At 34.6% G+C, this 25020-nt stretch overlaps 3 protein-coding genes, 1 long non-coding RNA gene and 1 gene segment (V, D, J or C); all 5 read right to left on the bottom strand.

Moving 5' to 3' along the window:
* Positions 1-9: 9 nt before the first annotated feature.
* On the bottom strand, positions 10-1689 carry LOC113547173 (uncharacterized). The gene is made up of 4 exons (XM_053235575.1): positions 1647-1689; positions 1187-1531; positions 80-445; positions 10-17 (listed from the first exon to the last, which is right to left on the bottom strand). Exons 1-4 carry the CDS (start codon positions 1687-1689, stop codon positions 10-12), a joined length of 762 nt encoding a protein of 253 aa, XP_053091550.1.
* Positions 1690-3294: 1605 nt separating this feature from the next.
* On the bottom strand, positions 3295-6018 carry LOC128318610 (uncharacterized). Its single transcript, XM_053235574.1, has 4 exons — positions 5862-6018; positions 5412-5756; positions 3984-4346; positions 3295-3302 (listed from the first exon to the last, which is right to left on the bottom strand). Exons 1-4 carry the CDS (start codon positions 5986-5988, stop codon positions 3295-3297), a joined length of 843 nt encoding a protein of 280 aa, XP_053091549.1. The 5' UTR covers positions 5989-6018.
* Positions 6019-7882: 1864 nt separating this feature from the next.
* LOC113547202 (uncharacterized) lies at positions 7883-9124 on the bottom strand. Its single transcript, XR_008302021.1, has 3 exons — positions 8933-9124; positions 8682-8731; positions 7883-8368 (listed from the first exon to the last, which is right to left on the bottom strand). It is a non-coding gene; the product is annotated as an uncharacterized LOC113547202 (long non-coding RNA).
* A 49-nt stretch (positions 9125-9173) lies between these two features.
* Positions 9174-9491, bottom strand: LOC128317056 (Ig kappa chain V region K29-213-like). The segment is given in 1 exon segment: positions 9174-9491. A coding segment is annotated over 1 exon segment (318 nt).
* A 3578-nt stretch (positions 9492-13069) lies between these two features.
* LOC113547171 (uncharacterized) lies at positions 13070-16603 on the bottom strand. The gene is made up of 6 exons (XM_053235572.1): positions 16561-16603; positions 16019-16360; positions 14970-15305; positions 14650-14763; positions 14286-14326; positions 13070-13866 (listed from the first exon to the last, which is right to left on the bottom strand). The coding sequence occupies exons 1-6, from the start codon at positions 16601-16603 to the stop codon at positions 13750-13752; spliced, it is 993 nt and encodes a 330-aa protein (XP_053091547.1). The 3' UTR covers positions 13070-13749.
* Between the last annotated feature and the right edge of the window lie 8417 nt (positions 16604-25020).

The following is a 25020-nucleotide window of genomic DNA, read 5'->3' as shown; positions in this document are numbered from 1 at the left end:
AGACCCATATCAATATTCTACATATTTACAAGTAAAACCAAGATATAAAAAGAGATATGAACTACAATTACATACTTACTGAAACGCTGAGTAAATGTATTCACATCCAACTGTACTCGGGTCCCGTTTCCAAAAATGATCTTCCCACACACGGCCACAGCGCAGTAGTAAGTGCCAGTATCATTGTGGCTGATGTTCTTGGAGAAGCTGTACACACAGGTGTGTGCAGAAGAGCCGCTCTCACACTGATGCCTGCTGTTGTGATGAGTGTAAATGATTTGAGGATGGGATTGTGATGGAGCAGCTCTGAACCAGAGCACTTGGAGATCTGCTGCTCTGCTCTCAGAGAGAACCGAGCACTGCAGAGTCACTGACGCTCCTGCAGGAACCGAGTCCAACACGCTGCTCTGCAACACTGACACTGACACTTTTACATCTCCATCTCCTGTTCAGTGTAATATAGACAGTGTAAAAATTTGATTTGAACCTGTTTATAATCAAATTATTAAATTGATTTGTATTATCTTTAAAATATTACTATTAAATTCTCCTAGCTGTTGCTATACTTATTAGATAATAGATATTAGATCCTTATTAACTAATTAAACTGAAACAGTCATTCTTCCAGGCCCTTCACTTTTGCATCTATATATATTAAATGCAGCTCAGGGAATGGAAGCAGAAGCAATTAGAAATTAAGGGAAGAAGCAGAAATTAAATGACAGATAAAACAGAAACATTGACAATTAACATGTAATAGAAATAAATATTAATTAGAATAATACTCATCATAAAAGAATTATGTTATTAAGATACAACAGTATTAATGAATCAAGTAAAATGGGGAATTGCTGTTGGGTGGGAATGAGCTCTGAGAAAAAAAAAATAATAATTTTTTTAGACGAATTAAAATGAAAGAATGAATAAGTAATTGCTCATAAAATGTCAAGTGATACAAAGTGATATAACAAATATAAAACCTGAGATATATTTTAGCTTTTAAACTGAAGATTCTTGATGTACATCTGAAACATCCTATTCCTCTGAAACCTTTGTGTACTACACTTATGTTTTACCTCATACACTATCTGTACTGAAGTACACTGCAAAAGCTACCTGGATTATATATAACACTATAAACTTGTGTGTGTGTGTGTGTGCGTGTGTGTGTGTGTCAGTGATTTACCTGTTACAGCTACAAATGTTCCACTGGAAAATGCAGATTTGCCCCAGGTATATGTTCCACAGAAATACAGTCCTTCATCAGATTTATTCGTCCGTACAATTGTCAAAGAAATGCCATTCATAATTTTTTCTATTTTGAATCCTGAGCTGAACTCAGGTGAAGTTTCGATGTCTCTATTTGCTATCATTTTTCCCACTTCCTTAGGCAACTCTCCAAATTGTTGCTTGTACCAAACAATAAGATCTTTACTGTGTGTAACTTGAAATGTGCAGTTCAGAGTAACACGTTCTCCAGACTTAACAGACAAAAATGATGGGCGGTTAAAATCCACAGCATGGACTGGAACTAGAACATAAATTCAAGTCAGATCCAATGCAACAAAAGAAATATGAATTAATTTTTAGACAGTTGAACAGTTAACCATCTATAACATTTTAAGTTAAAACACTTTAAAACTTACATATTTTGTTGAGAGATAAAACAAGAATCCAGAGTGGAACCATCCTCATAAATGATATGATACTTGGGTCGAGGTGTTTGAAAGTATTTAGAGACCAAACCACTGAGAATTTTGTACTGGAGACTTTCATCTCATTGGCTGCTACAGGTCACGAGCTCATTTTAAATTTCCATTCCACCTACATGTTTGTGTGTAACTCAGTTTGGCCAGCAGAAGTCAGTGGTGAAAAGTGCACTAAGAAACTTATTCACATAGAAGTGCTGAACTCATCTAATCCTTAACCATAATAAAAAAAAAGTCTTTTACTTTAATTACTGAAAAATGCATAATGGATTATTTTATTGGACAATGACTATATCCTGGTAATTACAACTTACAAAAAAAAAAAAAGAATGGATGAAACTAAACAGAACAACAAAGTTATGGAACAAACCACATTTTTGGTCTCCAGTGCAATGCTCATCATCGCAAATTTACTGTACACCATCATGCAGCAGTACTGACAGTTAGCACTTAATGTTTTGTGGAAACTTCCAAAAATTTGGTGAGTGTAATAATGTAAGCAACAAAACAATATTCATTCATTCATTCATTCATTCAGCTTGGGCTACTATGTGTGTGGAGTTTTACATGTCCTCCCTGTGTCCATGTGGATTTCTTCCAGGTTCTTTGGTTTCCTCCCACCTCCTAAAAAACATGCTAGTCGGATACTAGTTACATGCTAGTTATGTTCCTACCCCATGTCCAGTTTTACTGAAAATGAATGATTGTATGAAGAAAGTGGTTTTAGACCTTGTATTTAGACCTTGTGGACATACACATAGTTAGATCTGAGATATGTACCAACTTGTTGCAACATGAAATCTTGGATGGAAATGTGTGGAAAACTGGCTTCTACACAACATAAGGGAATTATGAGTACTGTGTCATGCTGTTAGGTTTTACCAACGCCCCTGTGTTCCCCATGAACTTGATACTGGCTTCTTTTTACTTCTGATCTTGCTTTTCTCCAACATGCTGCTTCCTGGACATTTTTCCATTTGACAGTGTAGTTTACAGTTAACAAACAAATACTTGGACTGGTTTCTAAGTATATGCTGCTGTGATTATACAACTACAAAGTTACGTTCAGCTCTTCTCACCCATGCCATTTACAGTAATCCATCTGATAATGTTCTGTTGTCCTGTGTTGTTAGCATGCACTGTCCCGTGGACTTATTTTACATACTGTTGTGTATTTACACTTTATGTAGTCCTGTGTTCTGTGCTACCGTACTGCGTGTCACACCATGGGCCTGACAAAATGCCATTTCATCCCAATGTATACGAGTTATAGAGACACAATCAAACCCACCACTTGCATTTTCTTTTTGCATTAAACCAGAATTGTCAATTCTAAATTGAGATTTGTCAGATGTTAGATACTAGAAACAATAAAAGAGTTATCGGAGTTAATAAATAAACAAACAGACCACTCACTTTTATGATTAGGATTAACAAATACAATGAGCTGACAGACATCTAAGTATTAGGGAACTTTAGCACTTCAGAATAAACAGTATCTTGAGGTTGAGGTCTTCTTTTTGCTCTTCCACTATTGGTTTTCTTTTCTTTGATATTTAGGGCAGCATAATACAGCTCCACAGTATCACAGTCCTGCAGGAACAAATATAAAGAGTTCATACATAAGACATGTGTTTTTGGCACGACACTTTATGCTGTGTATACACAGTGCCTGATTAGTTACCTGATTGCATGCTTTCTCCATCATTGAACCTTGTGGATGTCTCACTGTAGGAGAAGGAGTAGCTTTTATGATTGGAGTTTGGATCTATGCTTGCATTTGTATTTATTTATAGCTAATTTTTAGCTTCCACTAGCTTATCTACAACAAAAATGCACCAAGGTAAAGAGTCTGCCCTAAGTATATGTAATGTGTGGGATTATTATTATTATTATTATTATTATTATTATTAGTTAAACTGTGTGAAATTTGTTGAATTTGTCAAACCAATATGAAACATATTTAATGTAAAAAAATATTTATATTGGATTATATATATTATGCTTCAGGTCAATTTTTACTCGACAGTATAATGAAAACTTACCTGTGCATTGTTTGGAGTTTCGTTTTTTACAGTAAAAAATAGCTTGAGCACAATTTACTACCACACACACTGCCAATGCTACAGCAAGGCAGATCACTACAGCATCAGATCCCTCTGTAGGAAAATATCACAATGATGAATATGTACATGTCATTAGAACTGTGGCAATATTTTAAATATTTACAATTAAAAACAAGCAAACAGATATGAACTACAATTACATACTTACTTAAATGCTGGTCAGTGAATGTGTTCATAGCCAACTGTACTCGTGTCCCGTTCCCAAAAATGATCTTCCCACACACGGCCACAGCGCAGTAGTAAGTGCCAGTATCATTGAGGCTGATGTTCTTGGAGAAGTTGTACACACAGGTGTGTGTAGAAGATCTGCTTTCACACTGATGCCTGCTGTTGTGATGAGTGTAAATGATTTGAGGATGGGATTGTGATGGAGCAGCTCTGAACCAGAGCACTTGGAGATCTGCTGCTCTGCTCTCAGAGAGAACCGAGCACTGCAGAGTCACTGACGCTCCTGCAGGAACCGAGTCCAACACGATGCTCTGCAACACTGACACTTTTACATCTTTCTCATCTGTTCAGTGTAATAGAGACAGTGTAATAAAGACAGTGTAAATTTGGTTTGCATTTATTTATACACTGAGCTAACATTTTACTTACTAAATACTCATGAGATAGCTAATAAACTTATGAAAATCGTCTAAAAATATGAAGCAGGAAAATATTTATGGAAATACACATAAAGTGCCTTTCCCATGCTTTAATCTAACATTAAATGAAGCTTAAAGTGCTTTGCAATGACAAGAAGCATTAGCAATATAAGCAATGTATATCTAAGAATAAAAAATAAATTCTAATTACTACTACGACTACTACTGAAGGAACCTTAAAGTAAGTTTTTAAAATAACATTTAAGAATGAATTAATTAAAACAGAGAATTGTAGATCAAAAATTAACCATTAAAAAAATAATCATTTATTATCAATTCAATTAAAAGATAATTAAATAAATATTCATGAAATATTAAATGATAAAAAAATAGACAGTGAAAATAAGATATGTTCAGCCATTTATTTTAGCCATTTTTTTTTAATTGCTAACTGAAGATGCTTGCTGTATGTCTTGTGGGATGGGGAGTATAGTTGAAATTTTAGAAAATATCTAAATAATCAAATGTACAGGATGTCTGAAACTTATCTCCAGGACTTTAATAATAAAAAAAAAATCCTAACACACATGAAGGATATTTAGATACACAAAAACCCAAATGTTTTTTGTGAAAGCAGTGAAGTTATGAATGTTAATATGAGCACCATTAGTGAGCATCCAAATGCTGTTAACATCTAAATACTGTCACGTACACTGCAACATATCCACAGCAATGTTTTCAATGGCACAAGTGATTCTTGCCTTCAGATGATATAATGAAGATGAGAAAACTTGTCAAAACTTAGTATTTAGAAAATCGTAATGTGTTTCTCTTTTTCTAAAATGGATCAATCCTAGTATTTCTACACCTCCTGGCTGACTTTCTATATTGGATAAAGATAATTTTGGACACCCTGTATATAAATTTATATTATCTGTGTGTGTGTATGTGTGTGTGTGTGTGTGTGTGTGTGTGTGTCAGTGATTTACCTGTCACAGCTACGAATGTTCCACTGGAAAATTCAAATTTGCCCCAGGTATATATTCCACAGAAATACAGTCCTCCATCAGCTTTTTTTGTTCGTAGAATTGTTAAAGAAATGCCATTCATAATCTCCTCTACTTTGAATCCTGAGCTGGACACAGTTGAAGTTTGGACGTCTTTATGTGCTGTCATTGTTCCCACTTCCCTAGGCATCTCTCCAAATTGTTGCTTGTACAAAACAATAAGATCTTTACTGTGTTTACCACGAAATGTGCAGTTCAGAGTAACACGTTCTCCAGACTTCACAGAGACAAATGAAGATCGGTTAAAATCCACAGCATGGCCTGGAACTAGAACATACATTCAAGTCAGATCCAATGCAACAAAAGAAATATGAATGAACATTCGTAACATTTTAAATAAATAATAATAATAAAAGAACACATAAAACTTACATATGTCGAGAAATAAAACAAGAATCCAGAGTGGAGCCATCCTCAAAAATGACATGATACTTGGGTGGAGGTGTTTGAAAGAATTTAGAGACCAAACCACTGAGAATTTTGTACTGGAGACTTTCATCTCATTGGCTACCAAAAGTCACATGTTCACTTTATATTTCCATTCCACCTACGTGTGTGTTTGTAACTCAGTTTGGCCAGTAGTAGTCAGTGATGAAAAGTGCACAAACACTAAAACTTTCTCACGTAGAAATGTTTAGACTTTACATTGAGTTTCATTTAAATTACTAAAACAAAAAAAGCCAAGCTGAGTATTTTATTGGACAATGTGTCTATAGTTTATTTTTTTTAACAGTTCATGGACACAGTCCTGTCTCAGATGCATACATAAATTACACCAATTGCTTGGGTTTCTGACTCGGTAATGTCTAAAGCACTGTTTAAATCTTGAGAGTGTAAAATCATGGCTTGCTAATTTGTATAGCTGACTCAGTAAGGTACCTTCATTCAGCACATGCTATTGGCTGGGAAGTTTTATGTATTAATTCTCATGGAGGGGGGATTTGGGGTTTTAACTCCCATGAAATATTTTATTCTCTGCGTGGTTGGTTGAGAAAACACATACAGTGCCTCTGATTACATACCTGTAAATAATATTGTTTTGAACAGTAATCTTTTCATAATTATATTCATAAAAGTTCAATAAAGTCAGCTTTAGCATATTTAACCACCTGAGATGTCAAATAAATACATTCTTTAATTTGTTTCATCACATTTTATTGGCTGCTGTAATGAGAAACAGCTGCTGTAATGAGAAACAGGATTAACCAATCAGGATCATGCATTTTCCTGCTTCTGTATGACAACTATGAGCCATGTAGCTACACTCTGAGCTCAGGGATATTAAGGTGACTGCAGAGAAAGTCTGTGTTCAGGGGTGGGAGTGTAAAAAGAGATGAAGGAAATCTGAGTAAAGTTGTGTAAAATAACCTTTTTGATTCATATTTAAATATATATAACATATTGTTAACTTTGTTTTCACCTTTTAACTGTAAGCTAACACTAGCTGAACATAACCTCTGTCATAAGATTTTAATAAGAAGTATGAGTCTCATTAGAGGAATTGATTCGAACATATAAAAACCTGATAATTAGAAATGTATTTTTAAAAATGAAAGTATAAATCTGAGTTGAGCATTCAGAAGTTATCAGAAGATAGCACCTGCGTTTGTTAGCTACATATTTAGTGTTTAACGTGATGTAAGTCTGGGAAGGAAACTTTCAGAAAACTGGATTCTTCACAACATAAGGGAATTATGAGTGCCATGTCATGCCATTGGGTTTCAGCATCATGTATTTGTTCCAGATCTGCATGGAGTTCATGCTGGTTTCTGATGAAGACCTGCAGCTTGACCAGAAGCTTTAAACTGAGTTTGTCAGATCTTATTCACTTCCATTGGGACATCCTCCTGCTAATGCTAGATGATGAAACATGTAGAAGCTGACTTAGTGACATGAAATGGAAAAATCATACAAACAGCATACAAACAAGAATACAAAATATCTCAAAACATGTATAAGGAAATGCTGAAGGAAACCTTCTGTTAGAGTGTACACGTTTTTTTCTTTTCAAAATTCATCTGCATTAATTTGGTGCAAAGTGGACTTCAAATGCATCCTTCTCCAATCTTCACTGAATTGTCTTTTCCTCTGGGTGAATTTTATTCATCTTTATTCTGACTGCTGCTTTAGCAGAAGAAGCAGAAAGCAGAGTTTTCAGGTGGCTCCTGTTTCACCGTAGGAAGGCGTTAAAATTCTTAAATGCTGATGCTGCCCCTGTTGAAGGATCTAAATGTGGGTTGTTTAAGGTGAGGACTGGTCTTACCCTCTAACCCTTCTTTTCATGCATCAAACCACAGACTTCTTCCACCTACGGTTGGAAAGTAGACAACAGCACATGCAATGTGTACTCATGATTTATTACTGATGAATGTGTAGACTTTAATGAAAAAGCTTTACAAAGCTGACATTATAGAAAACAAACCAAATGGACAGGAATCATTGGTCATGTAAAGCTTTGCTGAGATACTCAGTACAGAAAACAAAACTTTTCAATCAAGCGTTTTATGACAAGCAGATGTAAAAGTTCTGACATTACAGACAAATTTACATGTAGATCATTTGAGATCATGTTCATCATTTTATTAACACAGAATTAAACCATGTTTCTCACAAATAACTAAACCTATTTGAATTCTTTGAGTTTTTAGTGTTTAAATCTAAAACAGATTCAGCACAGACTGCTGCCTTAAACTTTACTTATGAGCAGAAAAAATAAATCAGCTGAAAAAAAAAAATTCAAAAATATTTTAAGTAATACTGGAAGATTTCACTTCAGAGTATACACTGTGTTGAGATCGACCTCGATTTTCTCTCGCTCTTTTAGTTTTCCTTTCATTGAAGTCTAAGGCAGCGTAATTCACCTCCACAGTGTCATGGTCCTAAATTATTTAAAAAAAATAAAAAATCCAATAATAATAAGAAACACAACATTAATGGTGATGTATGTTAATGATGCAATTTAAAATCATTAATGAATAAAAAGAATCATTGAATTATTATTATATATTGAGGATTATTACAAATAATAAAATGGTATATTTAGCAAGATAAACAACCCAATAACTATGAAAAAAAACAATGTTAAACATGTATAGGGAAATAATAATAATAATAATAATAATAATAATAATAATAATAATAATTATTATTATTATTATTCTGAGTCATTTATTGTACCAAGCGTACAGGTACCTGAGTGTTTGTCTTCTCTGTGTTTATAACATTTCCATGCTGGATTCTCTCTGGAAAATAAAATTAGAAGAGATAATGTAACAGAGATTTATATGAAGAGTCCGACTCATTATACACAAAGATCTGACACTGCTAATAATAACCCAATCTAATAATTCTAATTCAATCTGAATTGTAAATAACTGCTGAAGTTATTTTTTATGTAAAACATGTACTGAAAATTAATTTAGACTATCGTGTTAAACACTTACCTCTGTACTGATCACAGTTTTTCCTTTTACAGAGTAAAGCAGCTTGAACAGAGATCACGATCCCACACATTACCAACGCTGTTCCCAGACAGATCACTACAGGATTAAAAGTTGCTTTGGGAGACGTAAATGTGAAATTACAAAGAAAAAATCAAATGATGCTTTAACAATTTCTTCATCGTTTGTTTAGACAAATAAATAAATAAATGAATTTTGATGAGCTCTGATTTTGCTCTGCTCACTAACCAAATTCTGGAAAGTTCTCCAACTGTACTCGTGTCCCGTTTCCAAAAATGATCTTCCCACACACGGCCACAGCGCAGTAGTAAGTGCCAGTATCGTTGAGGCTGAGGATGTTCTTGGAGAAGTTGTACACACAGGTGTGTGTAGAAGAGCCGCTCTCACACTGATGCCTGCTGCTGTGATGAGTGTAAATGATTTGAGGATGGGATTGTGGTGGAGCAGCTCTGAACCAGAGCACTTGGAGATCTGCTGCTCTGCTCTCAGAGAGAACCGAGCACTGCAGAGTCACTGACGCTCCTGCAGGAACCGAGTCCATCACGCTGCTCTGCAACACTGAGATGTTTAACTCTTTCTCACCTGGTAAGATAATAAAGACAGTGTAAAATCTTTCTTTGTAAACTTAAGAAAATTCAGTGTGTAAAGTGTTCTGCTGATTACTTCCCACTCATGCCATGTGTTTACATTTTGTAGTAAAATTGTTCAGTTGTATTGGTCACAGTGGAATGAGACCATCTCTGGAATGAATTCATCTCAAACATATTTAATCACACCTTTGGTTTGATGAGAGGAAACTGTGGTACCCAAAAGAAATCAACACAGCCACAGGACAAACATGTGAAACCTCAACACAGACAATAAACCGAGCCCTAGATCAGGGCCTTAGAGCTGTGAGGCAGCTGTATCACTGGTACACATGAACAACTGACGTTGTTTCGAGGTTTTTGAGAAAAGCAAGGCTTAATTGTGTAAAATGAGACAAAAGCAAGTGTATTCTTACTGTTACCATATTTTGCCAATAAATTTGTATAAAATTAAAAGAGATAATTTTGTTATTAAGAGCACATAAAGAATAACAAATACATACAATGTACTATATAATAAAATATGTACACAAGTTGATAAACATGCATCCAAAATATGATTACTACTATACGAATCACCTAAACGTGACCTAATCCTATTAATCCTACTAATCCTATGCAATTTCCCCACTGCGGGACAAATAAAGGAATATCTTACTCTTAATGTAATGGGCAGTAACATGGCAAAAATAGCTTAAATCTAGTGTATAGTCACTTTGTCTTACTGCCTATGCAAGGGGAATTTTTTTTTATAGCCATAATGGTTTGTGCATCTAATATGGATTAAATTTGATGAATATTTAATATATTAAACCAAAGTTAGGAAAGAAAATATATCACATACCGTATAACACAATATTTGTTATATTATTGGACCTTAGTTTGGAGAACAATTTCCATATTGCCATTTTTTTTTTCCCCGAAGACATAAAAGTATAAGGGGAAAATGCTGTATCCAAACTTTGTCGATTTTTTAATCAGACTCTAAGCACAGCCGTATTAAAGGACCATTTAAATCCCAAAATGAACACAAATGGGTGCATAAATATATGCATGTCTTTGTACAAACAGATTTGATTTAGTTAATTACCTGTTACAGCCAAGAAAGTTCCATTTGATAGCGTAAAATTCTCCCAGCTTAATATCCCACAGTAGTAAAGTCCTCCATCATCTCTTTTTATATGTGGAATTGTCAGAGAAATGGCATTATCAGTCGTCTCCATTTTGTATCCTGATGTCTTAAACTCTGGTGAAATTTGGATTTTCTTATATGCTGATCTTTCTCCCACTTTTTGAGGCATCTGTCCAAGTATTTGTTTGTACCAAACCACACGATCTATACTATTAGTCTTCAGAAATGGGCAGTTAAGAGAAACACATTCTCCAGCCTTCACTGAGACAAATGATAGTCCAGAAAAATCCATAGATTGGGCTTGAGCTAGAAAATAAGTAAAATACAACAAGAACAAAAACTTGATGAAATGTCTAAGTAATTGAAAATACAAGAAGTAATTGGAACTAAGAAGAGTTTTATCACCTATAACACTTTTTGATGAAATCCTTCAAAAACTTACATATTAAGCAAAGAGATAAGACAAGAATCCAGAATGCAGACATCTTCAGAGATGAAATGACACTCAGGTAGAGCATTTCAAAGTAGCCAAATGCTAAAAGCACCAAGTATTTTGTACTGGAGACTTTCATCTGATTGGTTGCTACAAGTCACAAGTTCTCTATGTACGTAGGGATTTCCTTTCCAGCTACAGGTTTCTATTTTGGTGACTCAGTTTGGCCACCAGAAGTCAGTGGTGAAAAGTGCTTGTTAAGTGTTGTTATACTTTGCACTGTTTCATATAAAGAAAATTAAAAAAGAAATTAAAAAAAATCTGGACAAATTTAATAGAAATACCTAGAAAATATTTAAAGAAATATTATAGAATTCAATATTAATTGTCGAGTTTTTGTGAGAATTTAATGGTTGCTACTGTTTAGGGCCAGACACCAGTGCTATAAAACTATATAGTAGTACAAATCTGCAGTAGATACAATACACCCTCCTTCAGAGATATATTCCTTTGTTTTAGCAATGCAATATAGTTAAAACATTCTCTGATTTTTTAAACTATTATATCACTCATTATGTCCTGGTTTACTTTTCTATGAGTTGACCGCAACGTATCCCAATTTACAAGGATAAAAACGGCCATACTGATGACAGCCAAAGCTTGCTTTGAACCTGATATCCAGCTAGCATCAGTTTTTTTTTATCATTTTTATTTAAATACTCTTATTTACTGTGCAAATGTTGCATAAAGGAAAGACAGAAACAATGTGCAACAGATGTCATACTTATATAAATGTTTAATTACTTTCATACACCGTCTTATTTCTTCATCACTGTTGTCCTGAAGTTTATCTCAAGTGCATCGGTCCTTTTTCCAGCAAAACATCCCTACAACATGATGCTGCCACTCACATGCTTCACAGTCAGGGTGGTGTTCCTGGGATTAAAAGCCCCACTCTTTTTTCCTCCCATACATAGTGCTGATCATTATAGCCAAACAGTTCAATTTTTTATTTTTTTTTTTTTTTTAACCATAGAACAGTCCTCCAGAAGCTGGTGATCACTTGAAAACTTCAGTCTATTTTTTTATGCTGGTCTTAAAGTAGGGGCTTCTGCTTTGCATGACAGCCTTTCAGGCCATGGTGATGTAGGACCCTCTTCATGGTGGATGTACTTACTTTGGTACCTGATGCCTCCAACTCCTTCACCAGTTCCTTCATTGTTGTCTCAGGGTTCAGTTGGACCTTTTGGATGAAAGTTCATTGGATTCCTGGGAGCTAATTTGTGCCTCCTTTCTGAATGATGCAGGAATGATGCAGTGATTTTTATATTTGCATACAATTGTTTCTACAGACGCTCGTGATGCCTTGAGTTGTTGGGTTTGCTCCTAAGGAGGAACCAGACATGTGGAGGCCCATATTTTTTTTCCTGACGTTGTAGATGCATTGCTTGGCGTTTCCCATGGTATCAAGGGCAAAAAGTTACTAGCTCTAAAGATAGGCCCTTAATTACAGCCACAGGAGCACTCCCAACCAACTCTTAATTATGACAATTGGCCAATCAGAAGCCTTTAAAAAGTCATTCAATCTTTCTGAAATCTTTCAGACTGTTTAAAGAGACAGTGATGTAGCCACTTGGTGTAGCATGACAGCATAATCCATATATAAAATCAAAGTAACTCCTTGCCAATACCTTTTGAAATCGCTCAATATAGGTCCACTTTTGTGATTCTCTATATACAGTATGTAAATTTACACAAACTCAGGAGCAAAATGTAAGATACAGATGTTTTTTTTTTTTTTTTTTTTTTGTACAAACTAAATGTATTTTCATGAACACCATATTTCTTGTGCAAATGATCCTGCAAGTGATTTATGAATGAATCGATCATTCAATCAACCGAACTGTTAGATAGCGAAGAGAGCTGTAGTTGCAGGAAGTGCTTTATTTTAAAACTAGCAGGTAACAGTTGCAAATCATGAACAATATCATGGTCAGAAACTGGCAGAAGGTCAGGCGCTGTAAACAGAGTGTCATTGAAAAACCAGCATAGAAAAACAGGATCATTTAGCAGATAAACTTGCATGGGAACTCAAGGCTTGGTATGTCAGGTGAAAGGGCCAACACTGAGCGATACTTCATGTTGAGTGAGTGTTTTGTATGTTCTAATATAGTGTGTGTGAGAGAGAGTCCAGGTGTGCTAGATCAGTAATCAGGTAAGCTTGAGTGGGACAATGAATGCATGTTGGGAATTATAGTCAGTGGCAGCCATGCTTGTAGTCCGACGGCGTTGACACAACGCAAGTATGAAAATATCATTCAGACAGAACAGATAATGTGTTCTAATCCAATGCAAAAAAAAACAAAAACAAAAAACACTAAAACAAATACACATACAGGCAGTGGCGTTTTTTCACCTGGTACTCTGTAACTGTGACAGAAAAAAATCACAGTTTTTAAAACCACAGAAAAAAAAGAAAAAAAAAAACTCTCATAACAGTTGGGAGAACTCAACCTCAAATACATTTATTTATTTATTTATTCATTCATTCATTCATTCATTCATTCACCTGTTAATGATTTCCTATCAGGCTGAACGTTATGAACATGAGAGTAATAAACATGAGAAAATCAATGACATCTATTATCTAAGAAAGAGGAGAGTACATCACTTCAGTATAAACATTATCATGAGCTCGTTCTCTCTTTCCTCTTTTTTTATAGACGTGTGAGGCAGCAAAATTCAGCTCTACAGCATCACGGCACTGTGGGAATGGATATGAAAGATTAATTTCAAATTATATGTGGTGTAGGTAAATGATGGGAATATTAGCACATTGCAACATTTAGACTTATTTGAGCTAGAGATTAGTTTTTACAGTAATGTTATACGGACAGGATAAAGTCAAGACACAGTTTCCATCTGAATCTATTAGGAGATTTAGGTCTAATTCTAACAGGACTACTATTACTGACTGAGCTCCGTGTTCAACAGAACGATAAAACTACAGACATTTTCAGGGAGCTTGTTGGTACTCACTTAAATTCCAATACCCAAGTAAAATAAATCCAACTCAAATAAGACTTTTGTTATTGTGAAACCAAAAGCATAATAATAATAATAATAATCATAATAATCATAATAATAATAATAATAATAATATGTAGTCTCAACATTAGTTACCTGATTTGGTATTTTCTTTACCATGGAATCTTGAGATCTCCCTGTAAAGATGAAAAAAATGTTTTTAAATCGATATGTTGCTTTTTTTAGACAGAAAGTGTGTATTTCAGTGGAATTGGATTGGAATTGGTTTTAGAAATCTTTGTGCCACTAAAGAGAATTAAAAATGTTTGAACTTTACTTGCAATTGAGATACATGCAAAAGAGAAATATGGTTCAGTTCAGGAAAGTGGATTAGTTTTCAGAACTAGAAATAGTAGAAAATGTCAAAATTTCATCAAGTGAAGTTTTTTTCCAGGTTTTTTTCATTTAAGAATTGCTCGTATTATATATTATGCATCTATACAATGTAATGAAGACTCACCACTGCAATATTCACAGCTTCTCCCTTTACAGCTTACAACATGAGCACAGATCACAACCAGACACAGTCCCAAAGCTACAGCGAGAAAGATCACTACAGGATCCACAGATTCTTCTGTAGCACACACACAAAAAATCATAATGATGAACATGTACTTTATGCAGTATATCACAAAATTGAATAAAATAATAACTATATAGCCCTGTGATCATAACGAAGGTCATGTTAGCAATCAGCATATCTACATTAAAAAATAATTTAAACAATTTCAAATATTAAAATCTAATGTGCATACTTTGAGCAAATGAACGTGTTCTTACCCAGTTTTATTCTTGTCCCGTTCCCAAAAATGATCTTCCCACACACGGCCACAGCGCAGTAGTAAGTGCCAGTATCACTGAGGCTGAGGATGTTCTTGGAGAAGCTGTACACACAGGTGTGTGTAGAAGAGCTGCTCTCACACTGATGGCTGCTGTTGTGATGAGTGTAAATGATTTGTGGATGGGATTGTGATGGAGCAGCTCTGAACCAGAGCACTTGGAGATGTGCTGCTCTGCTCTCAGAGAGAACCGAGCACTGCAGAGTCACTGACGCTCCTGCAGGAACCGAGTTCAACACGCTGCTCTGTAATACTGACACTTTTATATCGCCATCACCTGTTCAGTGTAATACAGACAGTGTAAGTACTTAGTTTGTTAATTTTTAAAGTACATGCAGTCTTACATAGCAGATTATTTCAGTTATACATTATACTTTTATGCACGTTAGACACCAAATCTCACCGACACTCCACAGTTTATAATGTATATTAAAAAAAGAAAAAACTTCTAAGAATTAAATTCATTTAATTTTTTAAAGTGTGACTTTATTAGATACATGTGCTCAAATACTGTATGTATGCCGTTTATAAACATAAATTCATGTCGTCATGGATTGGTTGGAGATGGATGCAAGTGCGGAGTATTATATTTAAAGTAAATCACACGTGAACAAAGACTAGGACTACATAAACACAAACTAGAGAAGCATGAAATACACATGAGCATGGCATGGCTACAACAACATATACAATAACAATTTCACTCACAACAGACACTAGACAAAGAGTGCTATACAAATGTATAAATACTTGTGCTCATTAAACCAAAATGTGAATCAGGTGCAAACAGTCATGTGACATGAGTGTTGTGATCAGGTGAAATGCAGTAGCTGATGGGAATTGTAGTCCTGAGCCATATTCGGCGCAACCATGACACATGTATATGGAACGATTCAGTTAGTAAATATCGTGTTTAATAAAAGGGTAAAAATAACAATACCCATTATTAAAATGAATTAAACTGTAGCTGTGCACATTTACAATTCTTACCTTTGACTGATAAAAATGTTCCATTTCCAAACCTCGTTAAAAATTTTCTATATCCACAGTAATACATGGCTTCATCTGATGGTTCCACATTTGAAATTTTTAAATGGTAGTTCCTTTTTTCTTCTTCGATGCTGAATTTTGGTGGCTTGAACTCATTTTCATAACTGGGTTGATGTTGAACTGAGACCATTACACAAGGCTCGTGTCCGAATTTTTGCTTGTACCAAACGATGGAACCAGAGTTATCTTCTCCCAGCCTAAAGCAGTGCAGAGTCACATTATCACCAACATCAGCAGAGATCATTGGGTTCGGCTGACTGATATCATTTGTCTGTGCAGAATCTAATATCAAGAGTTAAAGAATGAATCGTTAACAAATGTACCAACACGTCGTTCTAACAATAATTCACAGAGATTGGCACTGATGTAATAATAAAACACTTCACAATAAAATGTAAAACCTGACATGTCAAGCCATAGATTGCAATAAATAATCCCTATCCTGTTTATGATCAGGAACGTACATAACCATGGACACTTACCAATTTTATTAAAAAGCATCACTGTAATCCACATCAGTGTCATCATCTTCAGTCTGAGGTCTGTGTATGGCATGTGTCCTCTTGCTACACTGTCAGACGGTCAAACTGAGCAGGTCTCACTTTGTGCCAAAGATTTATGATGGGAAACTCTGACATCACAGACTGAGCTAACTGACTGTGGCCCTTAGTTCTGTTCCTGGCAGTTTCATGGAATAGCACTAGAAACTTTTCACAATTTAATTGATTGAGTGATTAAATAAGCTATTTATTTATTCATTTATTTATCCATTCATTTATTCATTTATCTATTTACCTATTTGTTTGCTTGCTTGCTTGATTGTTTATGCCCCTGGCAGTTTCTTGAAATAGGACTGGAAACATAAAAATTAATTATGTTTTTGCAACTGTTACCAATATTTGGTCTACCAATAACTGTTACCAGATTAGGGCTAAATGAATTTTAGTGTTGGGAAAAAAAAAAAACAAAAAAAAAATAACTTATATCCTTCATGATCTGTAAGTCTATGGATTGCATGTTGCATTTTATAATATATCTAAAAGAAATATTATATTTTTGAATAATAATTAAGAATGAATTGCTTAACCACTTGTGACTGGTAGCATGTGCAGTTTGACTGCTTTGTGTCCAGTGTGTGTGTGGCAGTGTAAAGTACTAACACACACTCCAGCTGTGTCTGTGTGTGAGTGTGTGGGTGTGAGTTAATTTGTGTCTCTGTCTGTGTTAGTGTGGGTGTGTGTTTCACACTTGTGTCTTGCAGTGATGAAATCTTCTCTACCACATCACACTAGGTTACTTTTTATTAGTTCCTGTACTGCTACACCTTTATTAGTTCCTGTACTGCTACACCTTTATTAGTTCCTGTACTGCTACACCTTTATTAGTTCCTGTATTGCTATGGTTTATTTATATGTTACACTGCATTAGTACAGTTTATCCATCTAATGACTAATAAGCTCATTATGCACTCTTATTCTTGTCAAACCAATCGTATCATTATCTTGAGGAATAAAATGAGTTGGGGCTCTGTCTCCCAAAAGAAATACTGCAGAACAATCTTTTTATTTCATTTGATTGATTTATTTGATTGATCTAGGCCAGGAATTTTAAGAGTATTCATAGCTCAAGGCCTCTCCACAGAGCTTTGGATCAGTAATTTAGTCCCAACTTCAGCAACTACAAAGTGGTTGAACTTTATTTTATTTTACTAATCATTTCTCCTCAGACATTTTCCAAAAGCTGATATTATTTCATATTACTCATATACTTTCATATATTTATGACATTAAGGTCATCCTGAGGCCTACAAGCTTCCACTTCTGCTCCTGTCCCAGAGACTATAAACCATTACAAGCTCACTCTTCCTTCTGATTGCTGACCAACATCTCTCCTACACCAACAGTATAAATATTCCAGTCATAACTAATGCATTAACACTTTTATCACTAACTATAAACTTCATATTACCTAGAATACTTGGACTATCTGATAACCCAGGATTTCACTTAACCCAGATAAGCCAGGCCTTTACTTGCTAAAGCCTAGTTCTTCCCAGTGTTTCTTCCTTATGGATTCTTTCCTCACACCACTGCACTTGTTTTGTTCACTGAGGCACTGATAACTTCTGAAAAGCTGCTGTGAGACAAAGTTGTGCTGTCTTGTGAAATTCTCTATAAAAACAAAACTGTTATATTAGGTTAGGAGTAAACCTAATAAGGAAGAATAAACCATTAGTTTTCAGTCCTCCAGTAGTTCAAAATAGATTTAAGTCACTTTAAGACTTGTATCAGGACTATAAAAATGCTAAAATGGCTTGTAGAAGCAATGTAACCCAAAATATACTAAATGTGTTATACTAATTGCTGCAAGCAGAGCACTTTATGGAAATCAAAATGAAGAGCAGTGGAAAACCATCAGAAAGAAACAGAATTCATTGCACAGGCACACACACTGGAATGAGAGCCTTGAAAAGAACTGGTATAAACACACAGGAGTAAATGAGGGTTAACAGGAAACAGATGAGTTTATTAAGCAGGTGAGTGAGAGAGACATAATGTCTGGATTGGATTCGGATTGTGGATTCATGGTGGCTCCAGTGGATTGGATGTGATAATAAGGAAAGAGGGTTACAAAGCCTGGCATTATTCATTTTCTTGCTAGAATTTCATCTGCATATTGATCAAAATGTAAAATGTGTTTAATGGTGTCAAAGGAACCGAGCTAACATGGATAATACAGGGTGTCCCAAAAGTCTCCATACATGGGGGACTATGTTTACCACCACTAAGTTGGTTGTGCCTTCATCAGTGGATGTTTGTGGACGTCCACTTCTCGGTTGGTCCGCAATACCATTTTATACCAATACAATGTTTCCTGTTAAAGTCCATCGCAACCATGCGACAGCTTCATGATCCAGCCATGAGAATGATTTCAATACGTTCTTCTTTTGTCATGTTTGTTTCATTTATGTAGCCACATAACAAATAACATTTATGCCTTCACTTGCTCTAATAATTAGACTGTCATAAGAATTTTTTGTAAACACCAGCTTCATTTTGTTAGTCTAAAGGTTCTTCTTTTTTTTTTTCTTACTGTCATTACATAGAGAGGGGTCGAGAAGTCTGAGACAACACTGAAAATCAATAAAAAATCAATAAATAAAAATAAAAGAAAAGGAAATAAAGAATGTCTTGAATAATCAATGTTTTTTCTGAATTATGATCATGATCAAGATGCCTGTTATGTCTTTGTCAATATGGGTGGAGTTTTATTCAGGCCCTTATGTGGCTCCTCCTTCACCACTGTTTAACACTAACCAATCACATTCTCTCTCTCTCTCTCTCTCTCTCTCTCTCTCTCTCTATCTGATATCCCACCACACACACACACACACACACACACACACACACACAACAATGCTACACTATGATACTGAGGACTAAGAACGGTATAGACTGACATATTAAATGATTTGTCATAAGATACAAGTGTGGTTCAAACATTTTCTGGATTTTAGTTGTATCCAGTCATGACCATGACCATCGTCATTTACCATATGTCACAACAAAATAACATAGGACTTTTTTAAAATTATATAGAATCGTCCTATATATAGATATATATATCTATATATACACACACACACGCCGATCAGTCACTCAGATCCTTACGCTTGCCCATTTTTCCTGCTTCCAACACATCAACTTTGAGAACTGACTGTTCACTTGCTGATCCAACCCCTTGACATATAATAATCAATATCAGTGATAATTATTCACTGCACGTGTCAGTGATTTTAATGTTATGGCTGATATATCTTTTTTATGTAGAGGATGCATTCAAATGTGTGTGTAGGTGTATTCACTTGAATATTAAAAAAAAAAAAACTACATATATATATATATATACATGTGTCAAATATATATGTGTGTATATATATATGTGTGTGTGTGTGTATATATATATATATATATATATATATATATATATATATATATATATATATGTGTGTGTGTGTGTGTGTGTGTGTGTGTGTGTGTGTAAGGTGTTGTTGAGGTGTTTTTGGTGGTTTTGTAGCTCTGTTTGTCTCTTTGCCTCTTCACACACTGCAGCTCTGAGTGTTTCATCTCTGCAGGCCGCTCTGACCGCCGAGTCGCTTTTCTCAGAAACACCATCAGTTTCTCACCTCTCAAACTTTCCACAGGATGTGTGGCTATTTTTATTTGTCTCAGGCCACACTGTTTTTTTCTTTTTCTTTTTCAGACACAATGCTAAATTAGAAACATCTCCAGACTTTATAGATGTGTAATATTGTAACTCCTCTCTTCTAAAGCTCTGTTTTAAACACACAACAGCATGTTCACTTATTTTGTAACCTGTTAGATGTAATGTAATTTACACATTCAGTTACTCAGCTTTAGTTCATTCTGATGATGTTCATGAAAATGGAGTTTTCCGACATGGGGAAAGTCTTCAAGACGTTAAATTAAATGGAAATGGATTAAAAGAACAATGTCATTCTGTAAAAAATCTAAATTGTAATTGTTGGCAAATTGCTGTGGTTTAAAAGGAATAAAACACTTATTAAAAATGCAAATTTTCTACTCACATTAAAAAAAAAAAAATTGCATAATAATTCTTCTTTTTTAAATAATACTATATGCTAGCAACCCTAAAAATACAACTAAAATAACACAAACTGACATGCTTGAAACACGCAAATAATTCTATAAATAATTATATCTAAATAAAAGAAATAATTACTCTATATGTGCACATTTACAATAATATCTAAATGTGTTTTTTTTATATATATATGTTTGCTCTATTTAGAGTAAACTAAGGAAGGATGAAACACAGGCATTGTTTTCTTAGTTTTATTTTAATTTCTTCATGTTTGATTTATTATTCTACTTGTGAAACAAACACATTTTAGATGTTTTTTATATGTTTTAGTTTAATACATATATTTGTAAATTGCATTAAGCAGGTCTACGCAAAAAAAAATCTGAAAAATATACAAATGATAAAATATTTTTCTAATCACGAATCAGTTTGTGAGATAAAACGTAATCCTGAAACTACTCCATTTTTTTAAATATTTAAAGCCATTATCATAATTATCACTTGACAGAAAAGTGTCTTAATAAAATCTGCAACAAAGGAACATAAATGTATTTATTTCAGTCCTCATTGATTATCAGATACTGCTTTTACTTTTATCAGATGTGTGACTATACTGTAAGTGTGTTTTTTTATTAGCTTTTCTTTGCTCTGAGCATTAAGCTCTCTGCTCGGGTAAACAGGAAGGTACAGCGAGCAGAAACCACACTGAATGTTCCACACCTCTCTCAGCTTTAACTTTCCAGACCAGACCTGTGCATGCATTCTGCGTCTGCTGAGGGGCACTGATGGTTAACAAGCTTCTTATGAGATCAAGAGATGTGAAAATGCAAAGTGAGGCGACGGAAAAATCACACGGCTGGCCTGAATAAAATCAAATACACAAAAGCATAAAATACAGAATGGAATAAAAGACAATTGCTCAGTCAGTAAAAACAATATTACAAATACTCTGAGGAATTATACATAAAAATTCTGTTACTGTGTAAATAACCGTCCGTATATACTCGGAGCAACTTTTTTTAATGTAATATGGAAAATAGTGTAAAATATGCAGTAAATTATAAAACAGAAACATCACAATCTTATAATTTCTCTTCTCTACAGTAGCCACCCTTTGCCTTCACAACAGCTTTCCACACTCTTTCTACTCTTTGCATTTTCTCAGCCAGCGTCATGAGTCAAACACATTATTTCCACCCGTGTTAATGAAGTTCCTCGTGCTGAGAACATCTCGGTTCCTTCACTCTCTGCTGCAGGTCTCTGGAGAACATCTGCACTGGGTTTAGACCACAGCACTGTGAAGTTCAGCTCATCTTCTTCAAATTCATTATTTACCTTAAAGATTCATTATTTACCTTAAAGATATATTTCAAATGTCCAAGCATGACTTAGTCTGCTGTGTGTGTGTGTGTGTGTGTGTGTATGTGTCTCTCCCTCTCTCTCTTTCTCTGCTTCTGTCTCGCTCTTTCTTTCTCTCTGTCCATGTCTCTGACTCTCCCTTTCTCTATGTCTCTCTTCTCTGTGTCTCTATCTGTCTCTTGCTGTCTCTTTCTCACTTTCTCTCTCACTTTTTCTGTCTATCGTCTCTTTCCCTTTAACGTGATTTATTATGCAACACGTGTTGCAGATTTCAAATATTTTTTCTGATAATAACTTTAATGAATCATGATCAGATAAGAGAAATAAAAAATCTGGTAGTAAATATATACTGCACTGGATGGAAAATGTGCATGTGTGTGTGAGTGTGTGTGTGTGTGTGTGTGTGTGTGCTGTATACTCTTACACCATCTTTTATAATAATCAGCTGTAGTGCTGAGAGGTGGTGTTAGTATTAAATACACTGCTGAAGTCCAACATGTCTGTTCGCGTGTAAGTAAAAAATAGGCACTAAAAGTCTTCACCTCCTCCACGTGTTGGGCCGAGATCCAGCAGCAGCTCAACACAACCTGCACTGAACTTCCTGATTACAGGCTTGTGGGAGGAGCTTCTTATAATCCACCAGATCAAAAGCTTTTCACTTTTTCTCTCATCAGCTGCCGAGTCGCTGCAGGGCTCAAACATCATTCTTCATTTGTCCTGATCTCATCAAACATCTGCAGGTGGCATTTCTCAGCTCAGGTGGTTAAACACACACACACAGAACACGTGACCCTGCCTTTACAGAAACACCACGTGGACTTCACATGTCAATAATCATATGATTTATATGTAGAATTTACATTAGACTCTTTACAGATTTTCCATGTGTAGTGCACATTTTTTTAAAATTATTTTTCAGATTTGATTGTCTCACATGAATAATTCAGTTAATTAATAATAAAGTTTTACATAGTACTCACATAATCACATGTCAAGTGTATGTGATATATCACCTGCAGAATTTTTTTTACTGCATGCTATATATATATATATATATATATATATATATATATATATATATATATATATATATATATATATATATATATATATATGTGTGTGTGTGTGTGTGTGTGTGTGTGTGTGTGTGTGTGTGTGTATAACGTCCTGATCATGTAGATTGCATGTAATCTCTAAAGTAATTCTAATTAGCTTTGTAGACTTCTAATATATCCCAGTGCTTTTCCTCATATTAGTTTGTGTATATATTATATTATATTATATTATATTATATTATATTATATTATATTATATTATATTATATTATATTATATTATATTATATTATATTACATTACATTATATTATATTGCACTGTTCCACTGTGGTCCTGAAGGCATGATATTTTATCCAACTGTATGAAACTACAAGGTTTTTTCCAATCAAGTTTGGTTTATAAATCATAAAAAATATAAACAAACTAATTGCATAATTAAGATAATTATAAAACAAGTTAATAAAAAACTTTGATTTATGTTCTTGTCTTGCTCTACTATCTCCTCTCTAACAGGGTTTTAGCTTGATTGTATTCTTAAACCTTGACCTATTTGTACTAGCATGGGGATTTTTGATGGCCTGCGAATACAGTATATAAACATACATGGCTTAAAGCAACAGTACCACCTTTCAACCACAAGCCAAACCCAAAGACCATGAGATTGTTTTCTCTTTCTGCAAGAAAAGGCAACACCTCTTTTTTAAAATTCCCTTTTTATCACTATGTCATTCACACTAGCATTTCTCAGTAGTTCTTACACTCATTAACCCTTTGCATGTCAGAGTTTTACCCGACGTTGTCACACAGCACTGGCTCCATCTAGTGACTACTACTGTTTTATTTCCTGCCAAAAGTTGAAAGTACAACAGCAATCATTTATTCTTATACAGATTTCTTTTGCTCTTGGACAAATTTAATCTGTTCGCACATGTATTTTTCTTGCTCATTCACAAAATGGTTTGCACACACAAATTTAATGAACTTTTTGTGAAACCAAGTTATTTCGTATTAATGGTATTAATTAAAGAAATATTAAATATGAAAAAAGAACACAAGCCAAGAAAACTCTATAAATTAAGATAAATAAGACCAGTCATTCAGTTAAAAATGCAGCTGTATAAAAGGAGGACTGGCTCAGGTGGTGTATAAGTTGGTTCCGTTTGCAGTGGCATCTTTTTTAATGCTGTGCGACACTTCATTTCATGCTGTGCAGCACGAAGTGACCGATAAGTGACTGATCTGGTATATCTCAGGCTGCAGTGTGCTGTATACTCCCTAGTGTGCTGTGGACCATTCATTTCCTGCTCCTGTGCTTTTCTAACATCCCACTGGTGAGGGCATGAGGGATTTCTGTCCGAGAGTCACTGAGACACTTTGCTGATCCAAAAATATTTGAAACGTGGCTGTGTGAATATGTTAATATGTAGATATATTTAGTACTTTTCCATTTTATTTGTTTATTTATTTATTTATTTATTGCTGCATTTTTTTTTAAATGTGGTTATGAGCATCAGATTTATCAGACTTCTAAAAGACAATTCATTTACATATTTCCTCCATTATGTGTCACTATGAGCTCATTGATTCCAGTAAGAAAATTCATAATTTTCATAAACTTCCCCAGACATCATATCTTATTTTAGTTTTCATGGCCCAGATTTGTTTATGACTATACATGACCAGTAGATGGCAGTGTAGTTTGCAGTGCAGTTTGTAGAAAGGACAGTTCAGTGAGGTTTCCTAAAACTGTTTCATTGTACATTACATGCAAATAAAGAATAACAACCGTGTTCAGGGTCCTGACTGCTTACAGCAATAGCTCAGTGATTAAGGGTTAGTGCTGTTTTAGTGCTGGCGTGTTGTGATTTAAATCCTGACATTCTCTCAATTAACACTCAGCT

Source organism: Pangasianodon hypophthalmus, chromosome 7, assembly GCF_027358585.1.
Source record: "Pangasianodon hypophthalmus isolate fPanHyp1 chromosome 7, fPanHyp1.pri, whole genome shotgun sequence".
NCBI lineage: Eukaryota > Metazoa > Chordata > Actinopteri > Siluriformes > Pangasiidae > Pangasianodon > Pangasianodon hypophthalmus.
The sequence above is the reverse complement of the archived record's forward strand: the minus strand, read 5'-3'. Positions and strand labels throughout refer to the sequence as shown.